We start from the raw sequence: 26,331 nt of genomic DNA on the forward strand, positions 1-26,331 counted from the left end.
GAACCGGGAAATAAATTGTAGGGGGCTTGATTGAGTCTTTGCTCATAGGTTTCTAGTATTATATATAGTGATGAAAATCTTGTGTATAATGGGCATGTTTTAAAAAGTAACCGAAAATCAACATGGTAACTCTGACAGTTTGAGGAATGTTTTGGAGGAGATTAACTACAATCATCTGGGACAAGGCCGGAGTGGGAGAAGGAAATAAAAAGGGCATTGGCAATAATTACTCCAATGTAGATCCTCAATTCTACTCGGAGTCCAACAAAGACTTATATTTATAAATCAGCAACAAATCCTCAGAGTTACGCTACGACTTTTTTTTAATTATTAGATTTCTTTATATTAATATATATAAACAAAAAAGATAATATAAATAAAATAATAATACAGTCCAGTCCAATTATGTACAGATACATAAAAAAAACATTGGAGTTTAAATTTAGTGCCCCGGAGTTGAACCATATCTACTATATATATACGAGCAGAACAAATTTCCAAATTATGTGCAATATATAAAATTAAAACGATAGAATATGATACTATGACAAGCTTTTCCTAAAATTCTTGATTATTCTGTTAAAAACACTTCCTTTGTTGGATCCCATAGATGGAATAAACTTGTTCACTTCTGATGCTGTCGACCATGGATCTGTTCCTATGTTTGAAATTTTCAGCGATAAGGCCACATATATCACAGAGTCGGCCAAAATTATACCCCTCACTTCTTCCAAAACAATCGGTTCATATGACGTCAGCCTGCTCGCAATAAGAACTTTTGAGTTTAGTAGAGCAAAGTCAATTGCTTTGGTTCCGGGTGAAGTTCCTTTTTTCCTTCGCAAAAATCCAAACAGCACAATCGTTTCCTGAAACTTTTCATCTCAACCCATCGAACCTTTTACATTTAACTTTACAAATTGCTTTAGAATGGTTAAAGACGGGCAATCTTCAAAAGCATGGACTGTACATCCTATATGAACACACACGAATATTCAACCAGGTTTTGAATATAATTGAATGCAGTAGAAAAGGAGCATATCTATTCGGGAATTAAATAATAATATAACAACTGCGAAGGGAAAAAAATTCTACCAGGTAATAAATTTACAAGATTTAAATAACTAATTTTATGTCTATACGAGATATGAAAATAATACTATCCACTGGTATGCTTAAAAAAGAAACATAAACATGAACAAAATTCATATCCAACTACAATTTCCTACTCCATATTGATTATCATTCTAATCTTTTAAAAATTTATGGAACTTTAAGAAGCAAAATCATTCCTTTCTGTTGCACCATCACAAAGTTAATGGAGTCTTAAATTATATTGCTGTCAAATATCAAGGAAGAACTTGTAGGAAATGAAGATATTCTTATCTTAGATGGGCATTGTTAGGTTACCCTTATTTAAGAAATATTGAAGATGTTAAGAAGGCTGACAACAGAACAATTACAAGTATTGAAGTCAAAAGTCTCAACAATATTTTTGGCTCCGATTTCTGCGGGGAGAGGCTTAAATTTTTCATTATCGATGGTACGGCTTATTTTATAAAGGAGTCAAAAACCTTAAGCAAGATTTTCCAACGATGCTGCTTGATAATTATCTGCTCATGGTATGAATAGAATAGCAATATTTTTTCGTAATTACTTTGAAAATCAACAATCTTATCTCAGAAGTAAAATTTTTGTTCATTCATTTTAGTTATCGAAAACGATTGGTTACTAGGGCGAGAACTTCAATTTCGTGGTATGGATGAAAACAGTGATGCAATCAATATATCAACAGAGGTAATTTTAGTCATTCAAAACATATAGGTATGGAGTGGTGTTAATTCATGAAAATGAGCCAATTAAATTTTAATTCCAACTTTTCGGATGCAAAAGGATCTTCTAAGCACTCTAGAAAAAAAATCCGCCCAACCCCCCAAATTACTTATTCACCCATGAATGTATATTTTTTAATCCATTTTCAAAGTAACAATAATAAACTAGCAAGGTCGGGATCACTAAAGCCTTTTTCAGCCGTTCAATCTCCCCTCCCCCCAAGGGTCTAGCGACGTCACTTTATATAGTGACGAAACTAAATAAGAGGAATACCTCCACTTCTTTTAATGGAAGAGATTATTCCAATTTTACCCGGATACTTGTGGCTAGAATTTTTAATAACCTACATATTTTACTTACATTTTTTGATCCCATGGCTTCTCCTTATCCCAAATATTTGATTTCTTTCATAGTGTGATGTTACTTTTAAAGAACCATAAAATAATCACGACTTATATTTTATTTTTTCCCTTTCCTTCATTCCCCGAATACAAAATATTGTTGTAATCCATGTGCGTTGTATTAACCAAGGATTTCAGTTAAACCCCTACATTTTCCCTAAATCTCGGGATGAAAAAAATGTTTTCAACTAATAATCCATACATCTGGCTATGTTGTGAAGACTATTTTTTTCTATCAGCCTCACATTTGTATGTATTACGTATGTTAAGTCAGGAAGGAAATCCTTTTAAAAGAAATAGATAGTAAAATATTTGCCTCCAATTAAGTTTGATGTGGGTTAGTAATGATTGAAAGGAAATGTTGTGCGCATTGAAGTATCATATTTCATAAATGTATACGAGTATATCTCAACAAAGATTTTTACTATAGTTGTATAATTAATTATTGTATTTTTATTTTTCCATGAACTACACGAAGACAAAATTATAAGTGATAATAAGTCAAAGTTATTAAACATCAAAAGATGGAAGAACCTATGAGACCCCAGTCTAATTTTGATTCTGCATCCCTCATACAATTGCTTCAAAATAATGATGAAGGTTCGAATCGAAAGAATAAGAGGACATTGAAGAGCCCCCTTGTAATCTCAGTGGTCATTCTATATGGTATTGTTGGTGTTTTAATCCTTCATTTAACCATCTCTTCGTCTTTAAGAGAGAATTATTTAAAAAGTGGTAGGTAATACGTACGTACGAAATTTATAAATTCATTTTAGAAGAAAGAAGTAGGTATTTATAATGGTTGTATTTTTTTACTCTTGAATTTAAAAATAATACCCGTTAATTTTGCCTTCAACTATTTTGCATTAAGCCACCATTTTGCTTTAAAGCCATACTGCCTCAATTAAATTTTGCCTTAATATATACCTAAATAAGTGTAGTTTATACGTTGGTATTGTTTATTTTTGGTTGAAATCAAATATGCAATATTTCAAACCATAAACTCCATTAAATGTTAGTTTTCTACAGAAATTATGCTCTTGTCTTATATTATGTTTGTTTGTCAATCCATGAGCCCTTGTTAGCATTAATACTCCACCATGTCTAATGATAATAACTAACGGAGAATTGATTAGCAATTCTTCGTTTCAAATCGTTATTTATTCTTATAATACTAATTTTATGACCTATTTTATCTCTGGATTGAATTCATTACATAGTGAGACTTTGTTGGTGTATGCATTGAAATTTTGAAGCTTGTTTCTATCATTTTTCCAACAGGAAATAACCATTTAATGGGGTTTATCGCAATACACATTACATATTTTGATTAAAAATTCCAAGGGAACATTAGTTTGAACCAAAAATAACAAAACGACGTGTAAATCTAATTTATTTATGCATATATCAAGGCAAAATACCCTTGAGGCAAAATGGTTTTAAGTTGAAATAGTTTAAGGCAAAACTTACCTTGCACTAAAATATACAAATTTTTGAATATGGAACTTAACGTAAAAATAAAACTTATTTTTTGGGTTCAATCTATAGTTTTCAATTTCAAATTTATTTTGGAACCAATTTTTTTTAAATCAGTTTTTATTTTGAATCAGTGCTGATTTGAACAACCAATTTTTCATCTTGGACAGAAAAGAAAATTACAATTTTTCATTGGTAAAGAATAAAATTATACATTGTAAAAGGTGTGCCCTCTTTTTTGGGGACAACATTATTTTCAATCGATAACAATGTATGAATAAATCACCAAGAGTGAATCCTAAAATCATTTATTTAAGCAATTTGTTGCATAAAGATATAACTAAAAAAAGTTATTTAACTAATTGTTCTATCATGAAGATACCTCATAAGTTCAACTCAGGTATCAAAACTTCAACTTCCAACCAACTTGGTAACTTCAATGGCAATGCTATCTAATTGATATTATTATGAATACTATAATAATAGAAATATGGAAAGTGAGGTGAAAATCAGATTGAATTGGAGCAAAGAGGGTACAAAGAGGGGCCTGTAAAAAAGTAACACTTGTTATCCCTATCTCTGGCGGCCAATATATGTAGATTGATGATGACGCCAAATTTGTACCGCGAGACGGCTTTTTTGTTGAATTCGAACACTTCTTTTATAATTAAAAATGGTGTGGTCGATTTAAATGAATTTTAATTTTAAGCAATCCTAATATATAAACTAAAAATTTTTTTTAGATATTTTCTATCGATGGTTAACGATATTACAAATTGTGTCCTATTTGTCTACTTATTTTATTATTGTATGTTATGATAAGCTATGTGACTAATAAATTGTTTTTTATTTCATTTGAAGTTGTTACAACTCATCAGTCCCAAGGATTTGTGCAGACTCAGAATTATAATGACAATTTCCATCCTCCAGATGACTCACATAATAATTCCAAGTACTTCAAAGATATAAAAGTTCTCCAACAAGATGTTTCACTCCTTAAAATACAGATAAAAACCCTGAAAATTATGTTGGCATCCACGAAAATTGAGAGTTCCCGAACTAAAAATTCATCAAGTAGTGAGGTAAAGGAAAATTTACGAAGTACGAATAGAACATTCCTCAATATGACATGGACTATACCGAAGATAATGCTACAAATCAGAAATTTTTCCGAAAACTTGAATCAGAGAATAGAAGTGGTTCACAAAAAATGCAATAGCTCAATTGGAAATTTGGAGACAGAAATTCAAAAGATCAAATCTCAGATGAATTTGGTGAATCACTCCAGTATAATCCTGAATGAGACCTTGCAAACACAGTTCGAACAATATGCAAAAAATCCTAAATCCCCTGAAAGATTTTTAAATGTTAGCAATTTGATGATGGAATCCAAGGGAATTGACGTCATTAAGGATAAAATAATCTTTGATATAATCAAAAACAAAGCAATTCGAGGTTGAGTCGATTTTTCTGTTAATATAGACAAAAGACTGATTGTAAATCTTTTACAGAGTTGAAGTCTTGCAATGACTACAAAAAATTAGGCATTTTCGATAATGGTTTTTATGAGATTAATTTGATGAGGAACACAGACAAATTTTCCCCAGCTCGCGTATATTGCAACTTTACTTCAGGTATTGGAACTGTTGTTGTTTTTTAACTAAATCTTTATATTTTTGAAGCAGTTCCATGAATTTATTTATATTCTAGACACTACTATTATTTACCATGATGGAGCAGAGGGAACAAATATATCATCATGCAGCAATAGTTCGTGTTTTGAACACAAACTATCTTATTCTGCAAATGATGAAGAGATCCAGACGCTGATAAATACATCAAACGAATGTGAACAATCCATTAAGGTAATTTATTTATTTTAAATTAGTTTCTGTTTTTGACGAACAATCTTTAAAATAAATTGATTGCTGAGTGGACATTTTAACAAAATGTAATACATATATCGTAAATCGTATACCTAATGTATAATAATAATTATTAAAAGCACAACTAAGAAAATTCTAGTAATACACTTAATGCTTTGATTTCAAATCTGTAAATTGTTTTTCGTGTCATAATAACCTCCTATTAAATTTTATTGGGATTTCAAATATGGGCTAAATTTTATGTAGGATGATTAAATCCGGAGAAAATATAATTTAAGATTTTCTTCGGCAATAATTACTCCTTTGTTTTCCCCACATTTTCAAAACTAAGGGAATTCATTTGAACCCTAAAACTCATTTTATTTATATTCTGATAAAAATATTCAGAATAGCAGTTTATACGAAGGATATTCTCCTATCTTAAGGGCCACTATCCAAGGCATTCCAAGAAAATGACCACAAAAGTTTTTATATAAGTTCAGTAAGATATCAATCACAATAGTCCAAACAAATTCTTCTTCAAAAGTATTATAATTAAAACTTAAACGATTTTGGTAAAAGTAACATTTTTTTGGACTTGTTTAGCTTATTATATTACTAATATTTCACTAACTTAAAATCTGTTAATAAATCTTCTTTTATAGTTCCGCTGCTTTCACGCTCATTTGGAGAACTATGGTGCCTGGTATGATGTTCATGGAGAGAAGCAATCCTACTATACTGGATCAAACTATGGTGAGCATGTATGTTCATGCTTCAAAACAAAAACAGGATGTAGTGGACTTGCCTTTGTCAATAAATGCAATTGTGATGCGAGTTTGTAAGTCTCTATTCAATATAAAATTTATCTGTGTGATTTGTTTCCATGTAACTATATCTATGCATAAGACTTCCATCATGGCTTGAAGACTTTGGAACAATAACTAACAAGACAGCACTACCCATTTCCAAATTTACATATGGTCATCTTATTGGTAAGGGGCAACAGGAGGCTTATATACAAGTTGGTCCTCTCAAATGCAAGGGGAATAAGAGCTATGATCCAAAAAAGGACTGTGAAGCATTCAATTCGCCTGGATATAAGATTTTTGAGGGCGAGGGGCATAATGAATTTAATATAACATACTGTAATAATATCCATAGGAAAACTCGAACCAGCAAGTTCAGCAATAAGATACCTTATACCGTTATTACCAATGGAGATGTTAAAACGGAAAAAATGGGGTATGATGGCAATTCTTTGACCATATCTGTTTCTGGGTACTATTTAACTGACTGCTACCCAAACGATTATATTGATGGCAACAATTATTATGGTCACCCAACTGAGATGAATTCTTTATGTGATAGTTTAAGCATTAGAAAAGTTCAATATTACCCCAAGGGAAAAATTATAGATATATCAGATTTAAATTACAATAAAATATACACAACAATTATGTTAAATAATTGATATTGAAAAACGTAAATCACTTTAACAAATTGTAACATGCTCTTATGATAACATATATTTAATAGAAAGTAAATTTTGTACGTCAATAAATTAATATTCAATGATACATATAGTTAATTGCATTCATATTTAGGAGCCAAGGCAATCACAAAAGGGTACACAATTAATATGATTACAATCAGATTCGCATTTCTTTATAAATTGCTCTGATGGATGAAGAATATAAATATTTCAACTTTAGGATATTGCTTACAAGACCCCCATATTCCTCATTAAAAACGACGTCCTCTGGTGTGAATATCTCATCCTCTGGAACACCAAACCATTGGAGGATATGAGTCACTTTTGTAAATCTATCTAATGGCCGAACACTGTAGTCTAATGGTGGGCATGCTAAAGCTCTTCGACTGAACTTATTTTTAGGTTCAGAGCTAAGGGGCGTTGGAGGTAGTCTTGGAGGAGGGAATCCAAGGAGCTCATTCAGATTTTTAGGCATTCGAAAGTCATGCATTTCGTTGTTGAGGCATTTTATCATTTTAGAAGCCATTTCATTCATTTCCAAATCTGTTTTCTTACTCTTCAATAATTCTTTTACCTGAAGAAAAGAGGAAAAGCTTTATGATGAACTCTACAAATTGTGAAGAACAAACATTACCTTTATGAAGCATTTTATGGCTTTTCCAATATTAGATGGATCAGATATATCTTTCTATAAAAACAAAATTTGAATCAATTTTAACAAAAAAATATATGAGATTTTGTTATTTTGCATGGATTCGTTTGGCTAAATCCTCACTGCTAGCTTAGAATACTGTTGATAAAATCTACTAGACAACTAAATATGTTATAATATATTAATTATACACTTAAAGTAACTTAATATAGTTTCCTAACCTTAAAAATTCATAATCTCTCTACTTTATCTTATGACTGAAACCCAGCAAGGGCATTATATTTTTCCTTAATTTATTCTAGCTAAAAGGAATACCGGTCAAGTTGTAATTAACCGTACTACAATATAAGGTTATAAATTATAATATAATGCCACAAAATTATAACTTTTTTTAGCCTACGAATATAAGTAGCCATTTAGTTTCATAAAAAAATATCATTGACATATTGGTTTTACAGTCTAGGAAAAAAAGATAAAAGACAATAAGTTTTTAATTTGTAAAAGTAATTAAATATACTTTAACATATTTAGCTACTTACAACTAAAATAAATTAATTACTAATTACAGAATGTATCGATGTTTCATCATTAAAACATAACCTAATCCCTTTATCCTCGAATTTTTTTTTTTTTTTTTGTATGTAACACTTCAATATTCTCAATAATTTAAATTTTATTTTTTGAAATTACATGTTAATTACTATTTTAATAAGGATTTCTTGGAAGGGTGCTGTTTAAAAAAATCAAGATGTGTGTCTTAAAAAAAATATTCAAAAAAGGTTTGTTTTCTTCACTTATAACTGATTTTCTCAAGTTCAGAACGTTAAAATACATTTTTAAAACTAAAAATTCAGGATAATAATAAATCGTATTACATGTATGTTTCTATTAACTTGTCTATTTAATCTTGAAACATGAGTCTGAATGTTTAATATGTACTTAAAGATCATACATCATTAAATCAACATGTATACCACAACAGGAAACTTTTTAGTTTCATATGTTCATCTATTTGATTTTCGACTTAGAAGCAAACATTTAATAACCCTCAAAATCCGAACACAAAAATGTTGTGAAATAGCGTTATTTGATCTTCTTTTTTTTTGGAATACAACATTTAGAATGGAAACAAAAAAAAGGGATTACATATCTAGTAGCCAATTTTGTTATATTGACAATTATGCATTGGTGGGAATCCCTTTTCAACTATGAATTGAGATTTTGCCCCTAATATATAGTGAATGAACGTTGCCACACTTTTGCGAAGAGTATCTTACCCTACGAAACGTATATTCCTCTGCCATTATCTTCTGGCTCACAAGGCTCCTGCAATCCCTCACAATTGAATCCACAGCTTGTCGGTTATGGAGTTGATTTGAAATGGTCTTGGGGATACATATATATGGAACAAGAGTGAAAACAAGTTCCTCCATGATAAGACCATCCTTCATAAATCTATAGAAATCCTCATCGTTGAATAACTTCTTTCTCAAAATACTCTGAATGAAGTCCAATGCCTCTTTTTCCTCTGCAAATAGATTTCCCGTAGACATTTTGATGAAGAATGAATTCTTTCTGTCCCCCTGAAAATTAAGAAGTTAGGGAATTTAGTTAGCAGTGCTGAGTGCTGACGGGAGGGAACAACTCTCGGATGAAGAAGAAAGGTGAAAGAGTTAGTATAATTGGCAAGGATAATTCTGCATTGTTGTTTGTATGTACATTGTACAAATCTAAAAAAGCACCTATGTAGTATGTAGGTAGCTACTCGGATTCACCCATCTACCTACAAGGGGAGAGGGTAAAACGTTTTTGTAGGTATATCACAGTGTACTATGAGTTTTCATCATTCCTATATAAATCACATACGAATGAGTACTTACATATTATAACAGTTGAAAAGTGTTAATATATAAGCTTTATAACATCTAATTCAACAAACAGTTGAAAGGCAGACGAAAGATGAGCTTGAAATTTAAATGTAGCCTATTAGATTTATAAATGTTAAATATTTTTGAACTTAGAAGCAAAGTATAAGGATGGGGAATTAGTGGTATTGGTCATTATTTGTACTCCGATTCAATGTCCTCTCCATAGTTTCGTACATACAAGGGTTGATTGAATACTTATTTGTATGAATAGTATCTAGTCAAAATCATTCATCAGGAAAGAGGGAAAAGAGATCGTTACTTAAAGAAATATATACCTATTTAGGTAGGTAAATTTATCTTAGAGTAATGAAATTTGGATATGCTTCAAAATATAAAGTAAATACATACATACATATGCATGTATTTAAATACAAAAATTTCTCAAGGTAAAAATTATATAGAATCATATACTTATTAATTTTTCTACTCTTCTCATCTCGTATTTCCTTCATTAATATAGAATTATTAGTCATGTTGACTATACAATTAAATACTTTTACATTGCCTACTCATAATACTTCTTTTTTTAACTTCTTACTCCGACTAAGGATATGAAAATTGTCTAAATCCTTTTGCATGTGAATCAAAAAGGTAAATCATATGTTGGTAAGTTTGACAGACGAAATTTCCTTCTGGCAGAGATCACTGATCAGTATTGTTGTGTCGGTCCTTATTAAGGACTGCGGTCCAAGCTAATCCGGTCCCACTTGTCGGTCCATAGAAAAGGTAAAATCGATCCATAGTGACGTAATCCCCCTTTTTTTAACTATACCGTTATATAATAGATAGAGAAGGATTTTTGTAAGAGCCCTAGAAGAAGGTGGGAGCGAAACATATGGTACACCTGAATTAAGACCATTGTTTATATCAGCTGGCTGTTTTATTATCTTTGAGGGATAAAATCAATACTCTCATAAAAAGGAGAAGCTTCTACATTTAAAATAAATTTAAAAAAGCATCAACCGTTTTTCCTTTTCTAATCGTTATTCTTATTTTTTTCGTTAAACATATCCCCCTCTTTAACAATAGAATAAAACTAATATTTGTTTTACATTGCATTATAAAAGAAAACTAGAATATGTTTTGAAAGGCATGTGCAAGTCTCTTAATACATATCTCATATATATAAATAAGTACTAAAACATTTAGGAAAAATTCGAAGGACCAAAAGGACCAGTCTGAAGACTGGATTTTGTCGAATAAATACGGACCAACACAATACTAGAAACTATAGAGCTCCTTGCTCGCTCATAAACATCCCCAACTATGACACACTGGGGTATAAATTTTTTCGAAATCTTCGTATGCATAAATTTAAAAAAAAGTATATAAGTAATTATACCTTATACTTAGATATTCTCTCCTCAAGACTTAATTAATATTGATAATTGATAACAGATTTTTTTTTTTAAATACTGTACAGGTTGCTAATAATAACAAAAACTTGCACACTAAAAATGCTAAGGATTTACAACCCTATGTATGTACTACCCTTTTCTTTTCTTTTTCAATATGGCGAGCTGAGTTTTAGCTACACGTGCTCGTTGCTATATTGTGATTTCATAAATCAAGTAGTCAAACTGTTCTAATGCATTCAGGCCTAACACAAAAATGAATTCTCCACTGACATAGCATTGGCTATGACGGTTCAACAGTCTTACTACAAATGATCAAGGGAATTGATCATCTCCTAACGATCCTTTTGTGAAAAATCCTTATTAATAGAGATAATTAATTATTTATTATATTAATTTAGTAGTGAATATCAAAAATAATCTAATAATGAAATTAATTTAATACAATATCTGGGAATAATAGTTTATCGAATTGCTGATGTTTTATTCAACTTTTCATGTGAGCAAAGGACTGAAACTAAAAAAAGAATGAGAGACAAACAAAGATAAGTGTAATTTATAATTAGATCTCAATCTCTCTCTCTCTTATTTTCTGTCTCCTTTAACATAATCTAAGATGAACACTTAGAACAACATCTGTGACCTCGCATAGTTAGAGATTCCAACATCATAAGTGATAAATAATTATTTATTGTCATCAATTTTATGAATTGATGTAATAAGAGAATAATATGATATTCTAGCGGAGTTTGAAATTTGTACTAGGGGATGTCCAATTTTTATTAGAATACGTACGCAAATCCTAGTTTTTTTTTTTTCTTTTTTAAATAATACATTAAATCTTGAAATTTATGTATACAATTTGATTTAAACGCGTGTGATATTTTTTTTCAAGCTGATAATCTGAAGAGTGTTTTTTTCATTTCCAAAACTGTTATGATCGTTCTATAATTATTGAAGAGAGAACATCTGTATAGTGTGTGTGCTTATGAATTACAAATGATTTTGTTAGAAAGTTATAAGTACTTGTTAGACTCAGAGGAGTAGAGCTGAAGATATACATCGAAGTATTTCATGGCTGAGACTTTTGTTTATTTTCGTCCTCTCATGGTTCCTTGTAGATAATATTATAAAACGACATAACGGTTAAGCTGCACTTTTCCATATATTCTTCAAAGTATCAGGTTAACGTGTCATTTTATCGATTTTCATAGCGGCAGGTCATATTTTATACAACTCTGTTAATGAGTCATGTTAATTTTTTCCTTGAATGCCCATTTAAGTATAAGGATGAACGTTTACACTTTTACTTGAAGTAAAGATAGGACAGATTCACATTTTGTTCGGATAGAGGTGGTTTCGGTAAAATAAAATCCATATTACGATTACATTTTTACTGATTGCGAAACAATGAATAACCCAAAGCTATTAATATTACAACATATTTATCAGTTATTATGAATGATAATATTCTTGACACTTCTTTACCTATACTGTATCTTATAATCTCTCCTTCAAAAAGAAACAGGGGCAAACCCCCTATATAAGTTGGTAGCCAATTTTTCCAACAATAGTTGATAATTATTGTACACAGCTTAAGTTGAAACTAATTCCAATCCAACCAATTAAAATTATGAATAATTAGAGGTAAATCAGAAGATAAATTATTGTGTTAAGGTGGGTTACCACATCTATTGTACGTGTACGTCTATAAGCGTATATATTATATTAGGGCTGGAACGGTACACTAAACTCACGATTGGGTACAAACCGCGGTACACCCTTCACAGTACATGTTTCGCTACTGTATTTTGTAAAAAAAAAAATCATATTATTAATGTAGTCTTTTAAGCCTTTTTCGATATTTCATTCTTTAATAAATTATTTCCAGTATAAATAAACTTAACTTATTTAAAAAACTAAGCTTGATATAAAATATACAGGGGTTATATAAGACTAATAACATGAATATACATATATATATTTATTTTTCTTGCAAAAAAGTTGAACTTTCTGGTAATAAAAAAACACTGATTAGCATTTACAATATTCTCTTCAGCTGTCAAAAAAAAAAATTCGCTTGATACAGATGTACCTGTATTTGCGAAGTATTGACAAGTTAACTGGGAAATATGGAAAATTTATTTAAATTATCCTTCCACCATACCACTGGGTTTTCGTAACTACGATGTATTTTAAGTCATTATCTCTTTTTTTATACATAAATTATTTCTTATATAATATTATGCTTATGGATTAAAATCTTACCTCATTATCTAAATCTACAAATAAAAAATAACCAAAATTTTATAATATCAAAATAATTTAAAATGCGATGATATATACCACCCTACCAACCCGTAAGGGTCGTAACGAACCGAATCACGGGATAAACCCGTAGCGTACAGAGTGCAATAGGAAATTTTCAAAATCATTTTAATTAATTTTTTTGCACTATTTAATGTTTAAGGTGACATCTCGAGCAATTTTCCGATACAAGTATTGTTTTTCGTGAACATTATTTTGACTTGATCAAAATAAGACGAAAAATAAGTGAACAGGAATCAAAGAGAAAAAGGGTTTCAGATCTTCTCGACGCGGATGTTGATCCAAAAAGAATTCAGTTTGAATTAAGCAATTTATTTCATAATTATTATACATAAAAAATTGAAATATTGTCGGCGTGATTATGAGGACAGCCCGGAACATCAGAGTGGCTTGGGTGACGAGTTCAACGTGCGAGATCACCATCAGGAGGGCAATTCAGTATGACCTCAGCCTTAAGAGCTTTGTCAGGACTCCAAGACATCTTCTTATTGACAGGATGAAGGCCATAAGAGTTTAGAGATGCAAAAAAAGTCCTAACTTACTTGAAGAGTCATCCGTTGACTGTGAAGATATTTTTCGATAAAAAGATCTTCACAGTTGACCAGGTTTTGAACCACACAAACGACAGATTTATAGCAGCATCCCCTGAGGAAGTCCAGGGTACCACTAAGACAAAATATCCGACCCCAACAATATGCTTGGGTGTCGGGGTCTCTGATGGGAAGAAGACCAATGAGAAAATCGGTGCTGAGGCTTACTATAAGGTACTAAAGTAGAAAATCTTGCCCTGGCTGAAGGTTAACTATCCTGAGAACAACTATTTGGGTACTCAAGACGGTGCCCCCAGCCATACTGCCTTGAAGACATAGAACTTCTGAAAGGAGCACTTTGCTGACTTCTGGGACAAGACCTTCTTGCCCTATTCCATTCCAGATATCAATCCCCTCGTCTTTATTGTGTAGAGCGTCTTAGAGAACAAAGTTGGGAAAACATCACTCAGAAATATGCAGGAGCTCAAGGTCATTATCAAGAAGAAATGACCCAACATGTCCGGCAATTATATTTTGGCAACCTGCGCCAAGTTCCAACATCGTGTGGAGGCTAGATATATAAAAATTCTTGCCAAGATTGATTGCTAAAAGTTTTTCCAATAGCATATTTCATCTTAATCTTCTAATAAAAAGTTATTGAGGTTTTGGTTTTGCTTCTTGATCGCACAAAATTTCCTTGTTGCACTCTGTATATATATATATATATATGATACTGGGAGAAGAGTTGCTCTTACAAAACATATTTTATATCTATATATACACTTACACGTCTACCCACACATTAGATGTTGTAACCCGCCTTTAGTGAGATAAAGCCATAGGGAAATGACCACACCCACCTTCTTAACTCGCTAACACAGAAATTGTATTTTCCTGTAAACTGTTGATGTTTCTCCTTCTCTTCTACTTACTGATGTTCTGAGCAATTATGGGTTGAAAAAGAATTAGCACATCTTAAGCTCTTAATATTTATCAACGACTATTTGATAATAGTTTGCCAATAATACAAGTTTATTTATAGTCTACCTGAATACTTTAAATTTGGTTCCATTACCCGTGATATCTCTACTGGGAAGTGTGGGGCAATATCAGTAGTCTAAGGTCGGCCCTGACTATTAGCAAGAAAGATTACTTATTATAGCACATCCAATGACGTCTTCCACGCCAGGAGATAAAATAAAAGTTCGAGTACAAGTATTTATATAGTAAACGACATGTATTTTTATTAAATAAATTCTCAGAGGGTAGAAGATGTCTTTGTAACATTTGGAACATATTCTTTCCTTATCGCAAGATTTGAATGTACAGAACTCTTATACATAAAACTTTGCTTTGAAACTTTTAATTTTAAATGTGAAAAAGCTGACATTTTATAACTTTGTTGGTATAGCATTTTCAAATCTAATAAAATAGATTTGTTTTTATCTGTAGGACTAGTACATTATGTTCTCAATTTTTGTTTTGAACATTAGCTAGAGGTTTTTTAATAGGTTGAGTGTTGAAATATGAAGAAAAAAAACTTCCGTATATTTACTACCGAGGGTGGCAAACAGGCTATATGAAAATGATTTACTTTAGTGTAGAAGTTCATAATTTATAATTAATAAAATTGTTTTTTTAAAATAAAAACAAAATTAGAGTGCTATCTTGGGTTAAATTACAACACAAGTTCTTAATTTTGAATCTATAACTCAATCTTCCTCTCTTTTTCTTAGATATATTTTATAATACCTATCTTTTTATGTAGATGGTGACATTTTAATATAAAATTTATGTATGTAACAGGTAAAATATAATTTATGGATATTAATCTTTATTTTTACGATTTTTAATTAGTATGTTTTAAGAATATGAATAGATTTACTTTTCAATGATTTAGAACATTTATGAGAATCAAAAAAGGATTTTACACAAATGTAATAATTTTTCCCCTACTACAATAATAGGGGGTGGGCTGGAAGGGCTGTAGCCCCCACCCCTCTTTCAAAATTAAGAAATATTTTTGCTTTTTACTAGATACTTTAATAAATGAAACTTAATGTAATCATTGAAATTTTTTGAGAATAACTTTGGATTATTGAAAAAAAAATTGTGAATAGCTTTAGATTTTGAATTTTTTTTTCCAGAAAACATAATTTTTTCTGAATGTCTAGATTTTCCATTTTTTTTTTCAAACAATTTAATATTTGAGATATAATTTTTGAAATTTTTTTCCCAAAAAATTTAGTTTTTTGAAATTTTTTCCCAAAAATTTAATTTTTTGTAAATAGCTCTCAATTTTTGAAATATAATTTTTTAAATTTTGTTTCCAAAAAATGAAAAAACCACCCCCGAGGCCTTGGAGTATGAAATGACACGAATTCTAATCAAATATATAAATTAATATAAAAACCCAAACCCTATGTAATAACTTTTTTGAGTTCATAATAATATACGTAGTGTCATAGAGACAAAAAACATAGTCTAATGATGCAAAGTTGAAGTTGACGCCGTCGTAGCTGAATAATAGATTCAAATTGTAGTAGTAATATTAACAACATAGAGGTCGCTTCCAATATTAGTTCGATCCTCACTGTACTTTTCCTTATCGAACTCTTCATTTTTATAGAATTATGGGATGATTTCATACAACACCTGGAGTGATTGATGTTTAAACAACTATATTTTCCTTCTTTTTTTTGGTCAACTAACTTTTGGCATCCAAAATGATATATTAGATCCCATGTTTAAATCATACGAGAGTCAACTTATGAAAATTAATAAAAAAAACCTAAAAGGAAAATACTGAACATTTTTGTATTTAAAATATCTAGTCGTGATGTTACAGGCAATGTGGGTAATCACCAATCGGGAATTTTTCGCATACAGTACTATGTAGAATTTGTAGTCATAAATACTCTGAAAAAGACAGCAGAGAATTGATTGATTAATCAACAAGTTGTGATGTTCAATTCCTATGTAATTAAAAGTCCATTAAAGTCTCAATGATGAACAAAATTAATATTTCATATGTAAATCAGGAACCTATATTTTTTTCTTTCTATCCTGAAAATTGAAGACAGCGACAGCAGAACCTTCTAATTCAATTATCTTAACCTTTCAATTAATATGAAATAAACCATCGATTCGCCAAGCGTAGTGACGCGAAGTGAAGCGAAGAATATATTGACAGATAAAGAAAAGAAGGATCTCGACTTTTTCGAGCTATTCAATTAATTAGTACTTTGAAAGGTCACTAAAGGAGATGTTAGGCCTTATTATGCGGAAGAAGTTGTCAATTTAACTCTAAGGGAGTATTTGGAGGCCAAAATCCGTTGTCCATCCATTGACTGAGGGATGAGGCCGGAGGAGATCATATCTAATTATGTAAACGACTTTACGACTTTTTCTTATATCTACCATGAATCATGACATTAAAATTACTTTTAGGAACTCGTTGTATGGAAGTTGTAGTGTTCAAATTCGTAATGGCGTTTTTCTTCTTGGACATTGATTATCTCGGTGAGCTCTGAGAAGGGGGAACTCAAATTATTAATTATTTATTTTATAATTATTATAATTTAATTACTTAAATTATTTTTACTCTTAGTTTATATTGTATTATCATGGTCTTATTCAAACTTAATTATTTGTTACCTAATATCATATTACATTAATTATCAACGAGAATATAGGGAGGAAGTGTTTCAAGGATATTAGTCCTTTTATAGAATTCTTGACGACATTATGAGCCAATATCCAATATGAGGTTCTTTCATACATTTCTTTATTTTTTTAAAGTTCATTTATGCTCCACTCTTTTTCTGTTTCATGACTTAGTGGATTTAATGACATATATATTTTGTTACATGTTGATTCATTCGTTTAAGTTTTGTTTCGGTAACATTTTTGAATATGGTTTAATTTTTTGTAACTCCTATATTTTTTGTTGTTTATATATTTATTAATATACTCAATGATTTTAAGGCATTTTACAATGCATTTTTTCTTTATTTAAATATGCCCTTCCACACAATAAGACCTACCATCTCCTTTCGTGACCCTTCGAAGTGTATTAACCGAATAGGAAAAGAACGAAAGACTGAGAACTTGATCAGGAGTTTTAAATAGAGCGGATATTTTTGTAAAGAAACAACTAAGTTTAGCGATTAGACAAGGAAAAAATGTTATTGCAGTTTTTTTATCATCATTTAATAAGTCGTCTTGTTGTTAACTTCTCCCTCCGTATGAAGCATTTTCGCCTAACTTTGATGCAAATTGTTTTTAAAATGCAAAATAAAATTGTATATTTAAATGAATTTCAATATAATGATAATATTTTAAATGTAGAAGATTCTTCTGTTTATGCAATAATTCATTTTCTCCCTCCAAAACCATGTAATAGTTTATAGTAACAAGGACTTGAGTTCAATGATACCATATGTATTTCCCCTTTCTTCATCCCACGCTCATTTTTCCTGACAAAAATGGCATCCTTAGTTATAAGTCTAAGTCCTTGTTGAACTCAGGGAACTCTTGAGAATCGACATCAAAGTACTACCAACATATAGAAATATCCTTACTATATAAGGTGTGATATGTGTGAGGGGCTGTACCACACATCTCAATCCCCAAATTAAGGAATTTTTTGTTTCTTGCTAGAAAATGGAATATTTAAAATTTAACTTAATTTTTCAAAAAAAATCCAAATAATATAATTTTCTGTATATAACTTTGAATTTTTTCTCCAAAAAAATTAATATTTGATTTATTTTTTTAGATCAGGTGCAATCAGCCGTAAGAGGAAGGAAATAAACACAAACACACCTCCATATATATGAAGGGTGGAATAATTCCAATGTCGATTCTCAATTCTCCGAATCCAAACAGGACTTACATTAATAACTCCCGAGCAAACACTTATTATTAATCTTCGTCTTTTACGAGCACACTCACTAGTTATTATTTTATGCTTAGCAATCCGTTCTTCAAAATGAAATAATAATAACAACAGTTTAAGAAAATTAAAAAAAATATGTTCAAATTACAACTACAAGTATTTTTCGCTTACTTAGTCATATTTTACCCAAAACTATGTATACTGTATGTGTAGGGTTGTCGTTGTAAAAGAGCGAATTTGATTGGTTGAAAGATATTATATATATAAACCTGGGTACCCTTGCATCTTTAAACTACTTCTCCTGAGTATTGTACTAAAGCTTTAAACCAAGTAGTGTAACGAGGACCCATGTGATCAATAACTTAAAAATTCATTGGTTCACAGAAACTTTGTTTCTTCGCTAGTGGTACTGTTGAGTTATTATTTGGAGATATAAGTAGGAGTTATGATATTATCTAATATGTTTTACTTTTTAGAAGATGCTCATTCGAAGTCTGGAAGACAAACTTAGGTTAACTATTGAAGATTTTTATAATATGGAGTTTTGTTAGCCCAATAATTTGTTTACTCTATTTCAAAGATTATGATGTTTACCTAGCGCTATTTTTTCATTTATAATTAATGTAGAAATATATATTTTATATTAAACTATGGAGTACAAGTCTAGTCTCGAGTCCAAGTTCCCACCTCTGACAATAATTGACCATTGTATCTTAAATCATAATATATCATTATAATAACAATCAATAAATCATAAACGTATGATTGAAAACTCCGGCCTCTTCTCTTTGGTGGGAAATTCAAAAAAAGGAAGAATAAAGTAATTTCTTCTATCTCCACATCAATTTCAGAGTGTGAGTTAGGCGTACTTCATTTATCACTCCCAGCCTACGTCAGTAGTAAGAAAAATGACAGATTGACGTCACATGAAAAGTGACATCTTGCGAAAAAGTGTTATAATACTGCACCATTGTATCTCCTCAGGCTAGCAGTCGTGTTTCGCTAATTGGTTTAATCGTCAACAATATAGCTTCCCCTTACTGCTCTCTCACGTGCATCATACCGAAGAAAACGTGCCTTTCTTCATGGGTCTCTAACAACGGAGGTCTTGATGTGTGGAGTTATGCTTTGGAGAATAAAAGTATGTTTTACCATTTTTGCGGTTCCTCGTGCCCATCTCATTATCTATGGCAAGTAATCCGCCACTCCAAAACCTCTAATCACATCAAAAACTTAAAAGTCTTCAAGAAACACAATATTTAAGGAAACGAAGGAGAATTAAACGGCACATCATTCAATTTGGACGTAGCAAAGTTATTTGTGTCGTGTAACATCCATTTAAATGTCCTAGATCATTCCAATTTCTCCAAGTTCATTGAAAAATATACCGGAAAAACTTCTTCAGGTCGATGGGTCGTTAACAACTTGGTCGGAAAAGTATGTCAAGGAGTTACATTTGTTGTTCATGGATTACATAGGGTTGCAGATATGGTTCAAAAACAGTTTCTTATAACGAACGAAATTATTTCTAATGTGAAAAAGATGTTTTTGAATTCTGGAAGAAGAAAGTGATTATTTACTGCTTCGTATGAAATTCCACTCCCTACATCACCAATTATAACAAGATAGGAAACTTGGTTGAAAGAAGTGTAGTACAACTACTATCACTTTTATGTCATCAGACAATATTTAAACACCTTTGATGAAGATTTGGCAGCAGCCAGAAGAGCACAAGTACTCATTAATAATGATTCCATACGAGAAGAAATCGTATTTATACAGGAAATTTTTCGTCAAATACCTTTGTCAATAAGTGCGCTTGAGGAAAGATTGCCTCTTCTTACCAGCCTAACCATTGTAGAAAACCTGACTCAAGATTTGAAGGAAGAGCCGTTCATTACCAAGTTAAAAGAAGTACTTCAAAAGAACCCTGGCGACACTAAACTAAAGGAACTCTCAACAAGTGAAAAGCTCGTATACAAAAATACTCCAAAAGTTAATTGTGACACTGATAGAGTCTTTAGTATGATGAATATGATCAATACGAAAAGGAGGTCCAAAATAAAAACTAAGAAATTGAGGGAATTATTGATCACCAAATAGAATGAATGTTTTGTAAACATTTAATTGTCAACACGTAAATATTAACAATATTTTTTTATATAATTTCTTACTATATTCCCTCATTTCTTTTCTTTAGATTTCGTGCCAAAGTTATCTATTCATCCTATATGGTCACAAAGAAGTAATGAGTACACTTCCTGCAATGATGGGTTTGATGTTATCTAATTAACTTACAATATATTTTGTCTTCCATAAATTCACAAAATATAATATACATTTATAAATATGTAGTTATATATACGGAAGTTATATCTTAATAATATACAACAATCCTTCTTCCTTCATGTCTAAATAAATAAATAATTTAAGTTAACGTTATACTCTTTTAATTGGTTTGAAATCGATATTACCTTTGAAATCTTGATCCAGCAACAGATACAATTGCACAACTGTCATATGTAGCTCATATATTTTTGAAGTAATTTCCATGGACTTTAGAGATATTCGTAAGGTAACTCGCGAAAAGGAAAGAGCTTGTGAAACAACTATTAGAAGCAAGTAAGGTCCAGGAAACCAGTATGGACTCGGAAACAGAGACTGATAATGAAGGGTTCATTGAAATTTGTAGCAGGATCACTGAGTCCCAACAAGAGCCTTTGATCAAGATGCAAAGCACTCAAATTCACGTCTATAAATTCGAAAAATGAATCCAGTGTGAAGAAGTAAATGATCCTTTTTTTTAAGAACACAAATACAAAAAATTGCAAAAAATACCTTTCTTTGACGGAAAGGGAATTGTGTCGGTACAATACAAAGGTCAAGTTATTAAACTCAAAGAAGTTTACGGACCACCCTAGAAAAGAGCCACTCCAAAAGCCAAATACGAAGAATAATAGACCCATCAAAAATTATAATCCAGGAAACTCAAAAAGAGGATGTAACCACTGCAATCATCTTATGAAACATTAGTTCTTGAGCCTAAGAATATTTACGTTCCAGAAAACTTCTTCCATTGCCCCCCTATCGCCAGACACAAGAAATCTTTTTACAAGATTTTAAGTGTGAACCTAGCTTCCTCGAAGATAGCATCAAAATTATCTCGGAAAAAATAGTCTTTCAGAAGAATATCGAGAGCATATGGCGGTTCTTTGTTTCAATGAGACAGAAGTTAGAAGGACGTTTGAAATTTTGTCTAAACTTAAGCAATTATTTGGACCTTGGAAAACAAATGCAGGTTGCAATGGTGAGAGGGCTTTTTCATGCGTGGAAGCAACCAATATATGTGAAATTCGACACACATGTGGAAAAGAAATTGTCGTTCTCCATCATTGAAAGGTTTGAACCAGCTGGAATTTTAATCATAGCCATTGCTTTTGATTTTAGTAAAAATCATTAATCTCCAATTTACAGCACTCTCCAGACAACTTTTCGTTTGAAAATCTTTTTCATAAAAAATGCCAAATTTATGCCTTCCCTGACTGTCCTCCTTTGCTCAAATTATTTCGCAATAATTTATTAGATCATGGTTACATTTTCACTTATTTGTATAGTAATTCCGGCAGTGTTACTAAAGAGGACTTCCAAGACCTTCTTGAACAAGATTGTGGTGCGTTGAAGATAACCTTCAAAGTAACTAAGGAATCCCATCTTGAATGTAATGGAAATGCAAGACAACGTGTTGGAATTGCGCGCATCTTTTATCTAAAACAATGTCCATAGCATTTTTATTCATCTATGGGCACAAGAAAGAATCTCAGTCTAGAATCATTCGCCTATTCAATGATTGGTTTGACTGTTATGAATGCTAGTATATCATACAGCAAAAAAAATCTTTATTGTAGGCTTGGTATACATTTGGAAGTACAAATGTATGCTTTGAATGATGGAGGGGATAATTTTTTCCATGAAAGTGATGGGGAAAAATTTTCAACTTCCATTTCAAAAAGGAATTATAATCTCTATTCGTTCAAATAAAATCATTATTTCAAAGTATCAAGGATAATGGAATGAAATTCATTTTAATTACTCATCTAAATCGAGATTGTCTCGAAAATGTATTTTAACGGATTTGTTCCAGCACAGGAAACAATACTCATCCATCCCCAGTGGAAGCCCTCAGAAAATTAAAAGTAATTTTAATCAGAAAATATTATGAACTTATCTTAATAAATCCAGCTGTTGAAGAGGAGTTAAATGATGAGGATGATGGCGAAATAGTTACTAAATCAATCACAAGTCACTTTTTTGGTCACATATATAAGAAAATGAGCATGATGAAGATACAATTGAATGATAGGAAAATTTAGAAGATTCTGGAGTTCTTGAAGCTCTTGAAGCCAAAAAAGTAATAACAGCAGATACAGAAGAATCATCTCAAGTTTCCAATGATTGGTCAGATCAGGGTCTAGGTTATATTGCGGGATTCTTGCCAAAAAAATTGAAAGACCTTTATCGAAATCTAGAGAAAAAGACATGTGACTTCGGATATTATTAAGAAACGTCTAACCCTTGGATTGAATTGGTCTCTAAGGGAGGAGGCCTTACGATCCCCTAGTGTGAAGTTTGTATAACATTTCAATAGTTTTATTGTAACCATGAAGAAGCAATTTACAAAAACCCAAACGTATTTGAAAGGCTGCATAATCATCTAATTGAATTATATCCTAACTGGTCTAAAGAAGTCATCATATCCTTTGTGAAAACAAGAACAAGAATTGGAGTAAATAACCATAATAAAGTTCTAATCTGAGAAAACTTAGACAGATTGGTCAATTTACAAATTAATATTTATTGTTCATGCATGTATGTAAAAAAATATGTATGCTACAGTTTTAAATTATCGCTATTATTTTATTCACCACTCTTATATTATGCTATAAAATGGCAAATTAGATAATTTACATAGAGCATATTAATATAAGCTGACATACGGATCGTTCATTATTATTAATATGCAAATTAATGTCTTTTTAAATCATTAGTTCGGAAATTGATTTTATTATTCTATAAAGTATCAAGCAAGGATATCGGCAAGTTTCATAACAATTGAAATAAGTATAGGAAATGATTTATTTTTTACTTTTATAGATATAAATATCAATATAAGTTAAATGTTTTTGCTTTTATACTTTTTTGCATGGTCCTAAGTTTACCATTTTGTACTATAAATAAATTTTTATTATTTTTATTTTCGTAATTTGTGTTGTAAAATGTGTACTTTACAATTCTATAGGACAAAATGCTATGTGCCTCAACAGTGACGTCATGAAATTTTCCTTCTTCTCAGAATAATAAAAAATACACAAGCGTATATAGTCACCTTGATATATTTTATAGATTGGTATAAAATGCAAGTTGATGAGTCATTTTTTATTTTTTCTCTCAAGCTGTCATCATTAATATTTGATCCTTCAGGAGATAACATCATAGTATTGAGTAAATATGTGGGAATATGGTCATCAATTGCGTAGAGTAACACTTAGAATTTTATAAGGAGTAATCTTCTATATTAATAAAATAAAGATTGTCTGTTTGTAAACGCCTAATAATTCCACTAGTTCTTTATAAAACAATTATTAGAAAAAATATTTAATTAACAGAAAAAATGTTGAGTTATGATTGTCGAAATAAAATTAATTAAAATTTTAGTTAATTTATTTAATTCACAAGTGCTCATGTTGTTGTTTTTTTTGTTTTTTTCAGAGGCCCACAATTTAACATTAATGAAGCATTAAATTCATTTTAAAATGCTACATAAATTTATATAAATCTTTTAACACATCTCATATATTTTGTTTTTGATATTTTTAGTTTTATTTAGGAACCTTGGCTCTGTTTTTTTTTTCTTTCTTTTTTTTATACTTAATAAATGAAGAAAAATATCTATAAGAGACAGATTATAAAGTATTGAATTGAATAATCATAGAAAGAGTAGGACGGAGGGAGATATGCTCATCCCTCAGTGAAAACGCTCTATTACTCGATAGCTAACTGCGCAGCCTTAATGAGTTCACCCTTTCTACTAAATGAACAAGGTAAACTATGTGATGTGAAGAAAAAGTTGTATAAAGTATAAGGGAAAATCACAAAAAAAAGATTAAGTCACGTCATCTGTGGTATCATAAAAACCGTTTGTAGGACAAAGATATATACATATACGACCATGTCTCTTCTCAAGCTAACAGTCGCATTTCGCTTCTTTATTTTAAAGCCTTAGACTTCACTACGACTCGTATCAAATAAATAACACATGACTTGAAACTCGAAAATTTCCCTGAAGACTTGAACTTGACTTGGACTCAAGTAGAAAAAATCGAGGCTTATAAAAATGACTGATGAACAATTCTGCAAGACTCTAAAAACCCATTAATAAGATTCGACATTCTTACAAAAACTAAATATTTAACGGGGGAATTTTTTTTTGATATTTTTACAAAAAAACAAACCTCCCTAACAAACAAACAAAAAGCAAAAGAGTTTCAAAAATTTAAAAAAATCTTGATTCAATTTTTTTTTAAATCTTCTTTGCCTCAGCAATCGATGGAATGGGCTTTTCTTTCTTCCCTCAGCTTAAAAATCCTATAAACCCCCCTGGTATTGAGTATGATGAAACTGAACAGGGGTGGGCTGAAGGGGCAGTACCCCCTTAAATGAAGGAATTTTTGAAAAATTATCGCTCTGGAAGAACAAAATTTAATAGGAAAAGAGGGATAGAATTTTTTTAAGAATTTATTTCCTCAAAGAAGCACCTCCGCCCCCCAAAAAAAAAAAAAAATATATATATGTATATATAATCTTGCTGACACTTGCTGAAATATATTGATATCACAATATAAATTTATAAGGAATTGAATTAATTTTTATCGTCGATATGTGATAACAAATGTCACAATTATTTAATGAATTTATTGAATGGAGTGTCAAAATAATATTTGAAAAAATGATTAGGAAATACAGAACAATACCATGCATAGTTTAGTGATCAATAATTCTCACCATGATGTCTATTAATATTATGTAATATAAAATATATATGTATACAAATATAGTTAATAATTGATCAAACACTTCTTTGACTGGAGATCTCAAACTGGAAAACTTATTTTATTCTTTTGCCAAAAAAAAAAAACGAATGATTTTTTACCTCTTACTTTTTTTTACTTGCCTTTAAAAATGTATAATATTTTCCTCGTGAAATAAGGGATTATATATTATAAAAAAACTAAATCATTTCTTGTAATGTTAGGGAATGAATATACTTTTTTATGTATGTTTTATCATTCATGCAAATCAATACATACCCTGCGTTTATCTTTTGTAGAGATTTTTCTACGTTTTGTACAAAATAACTCGTCTATCAAAACTATTTCCAAAGTGGAAGCCCAATCTTAATCAAGAACAATGTATCACATGTATGGGTCTAACGTTCTTACACCTTTTTTTATTTTAATACTTTTTTAAATAGAATTTATGTGCATTACAGCTTAATATGATCTCTATTGGACTTA

General features: G+C 30.6%; 2 protein-coding genes across 4 annotated transcripts; one reads left to right on the forward strand and one right to left on the reverse strand.

Annotated features, from left to right (window-relative positions):
- The first annotated feature begins 2,505 nt into the window (after window positions 1-2,505).
- Window positions 2,506-7,152, forward strand: LOC121127560 (uncharacterized). 2 transcript variants are annotated; one of them, XM_040722971.2, is made up of 7 exons: window positions 2,506-2,624; window positions 2,710-2,966; window positions 4,569-5,162; window positions 5,219-5,341; window positions 5,418-5,572; window positions 6,238-6,413; window positions 6,482-7,152. In XM_040722971.2, exons 2-7 carry the CDS (start codon window positions 2,756-2,758, stop codon window positions 7,044-7,046), a joined length of 1,824 nt encoding a protein of 607 aa, XP_040578905.1. In that variant the 5' UTR covers window positions 2,506-2,624; window positions 2,710-2,755; the 3' UTR covers window positions 7,047-7,152. The 2 variants fall into 2 exon arrangements, with proteins under 2 accessions (XP_040578905.1, XP_040578904.1); XM_040722970.2 differs by having other exon boundaries at window positions 2,551-2,632.
- On the reverse strand, window positions 7,030-25,952 carry LOC121127561 (uncharacterized). Of its 2 annotated transcripts, none has more exons than XM_040722972.2 (4): window positions 25,820-25,952; window positions 8,997-9,302; window positions 7,702-7,755; window positions 7,030-7,641 (listed from the first exon to the last, which is right to left on the reverse strand). In XM_040722972.2, exons 1-4 carry the CDS (start codon window positions 25,820-25,822, stop codon window positions 7,225-7,227), a joined length of 780 nt encoding a protein of 259 aa, XP_040578906.1. In that variant the 5' UTR covers window positions 25,823-25,952; the 3' UTR covers window positions 7,030-7,224. The 2 variants fall into 2 exon arrangements, with proteins under 2 accessions (XP_040578906.1, XP_071748621.1); XM_071892520.1 differs by lacking the exon at window positions 25,820-25,952 and adding an exon at window positions 9,462-9,589.
- Window positions 25,953-26,331: the final 379 nt, after the last annotated feature.

The sequence above is a fragment of the Lepeophtheirus salmonis genome, chromosome 13 (genome assembly GCF_016086655.4).
Source record: "Lepeophtheirus salmonis chromosome 13, UVic_Lsal_1.4, whole genome shotgun sequence".
Lineage (NCBI taxonomy): Eukaryota > Metazoa > Arthropoda > Copepoda > Siphonostomatoida > Caligidae > Lepeophtheirus > Lepeophtheirus salmonis.

Bases quoted from the DNA above. Each gene is read 5' to 3' on its own strand.
- LOC121127560 (XM_040722971.2), top strand. From the start codon at position 2,756: ATGGAAGAACCTATGAGACCCCAGTCTAATTTTGATTCTGCATCCCTC. The intron at 5,163-5,218 runs GTTGAGTCGATT...AATCTTTTACAG, and splicing joins CAAAAACAAAGCAATTCGAG to AGTTGAAGTCTTGCAATGAC. The intron at 6,414-6,481 runs GTAAGTCTCTAT...TCTATGCATAAG, and splicing joins TGCAATTGTGATGCGAGTTT to ACTTCCATCATGGCTTGAAG.
- LOC121127561 (XM_040722972.2), bottom strand. The intron at 7,756-8,996 runs GTAAGATACTCT...TTGTTTTTATAG, and splicing joins AGGAATATACGTTTCGTAGG to AAAGATATATCTGATCCATC. The intron at 7,642-7,701 runs GTAATGTTTGTT...TCTTTTCTTCAG, and splicing joins CCATAAAATGCTTCATAAAG to GTAAAAGAATTATTGAAGAG.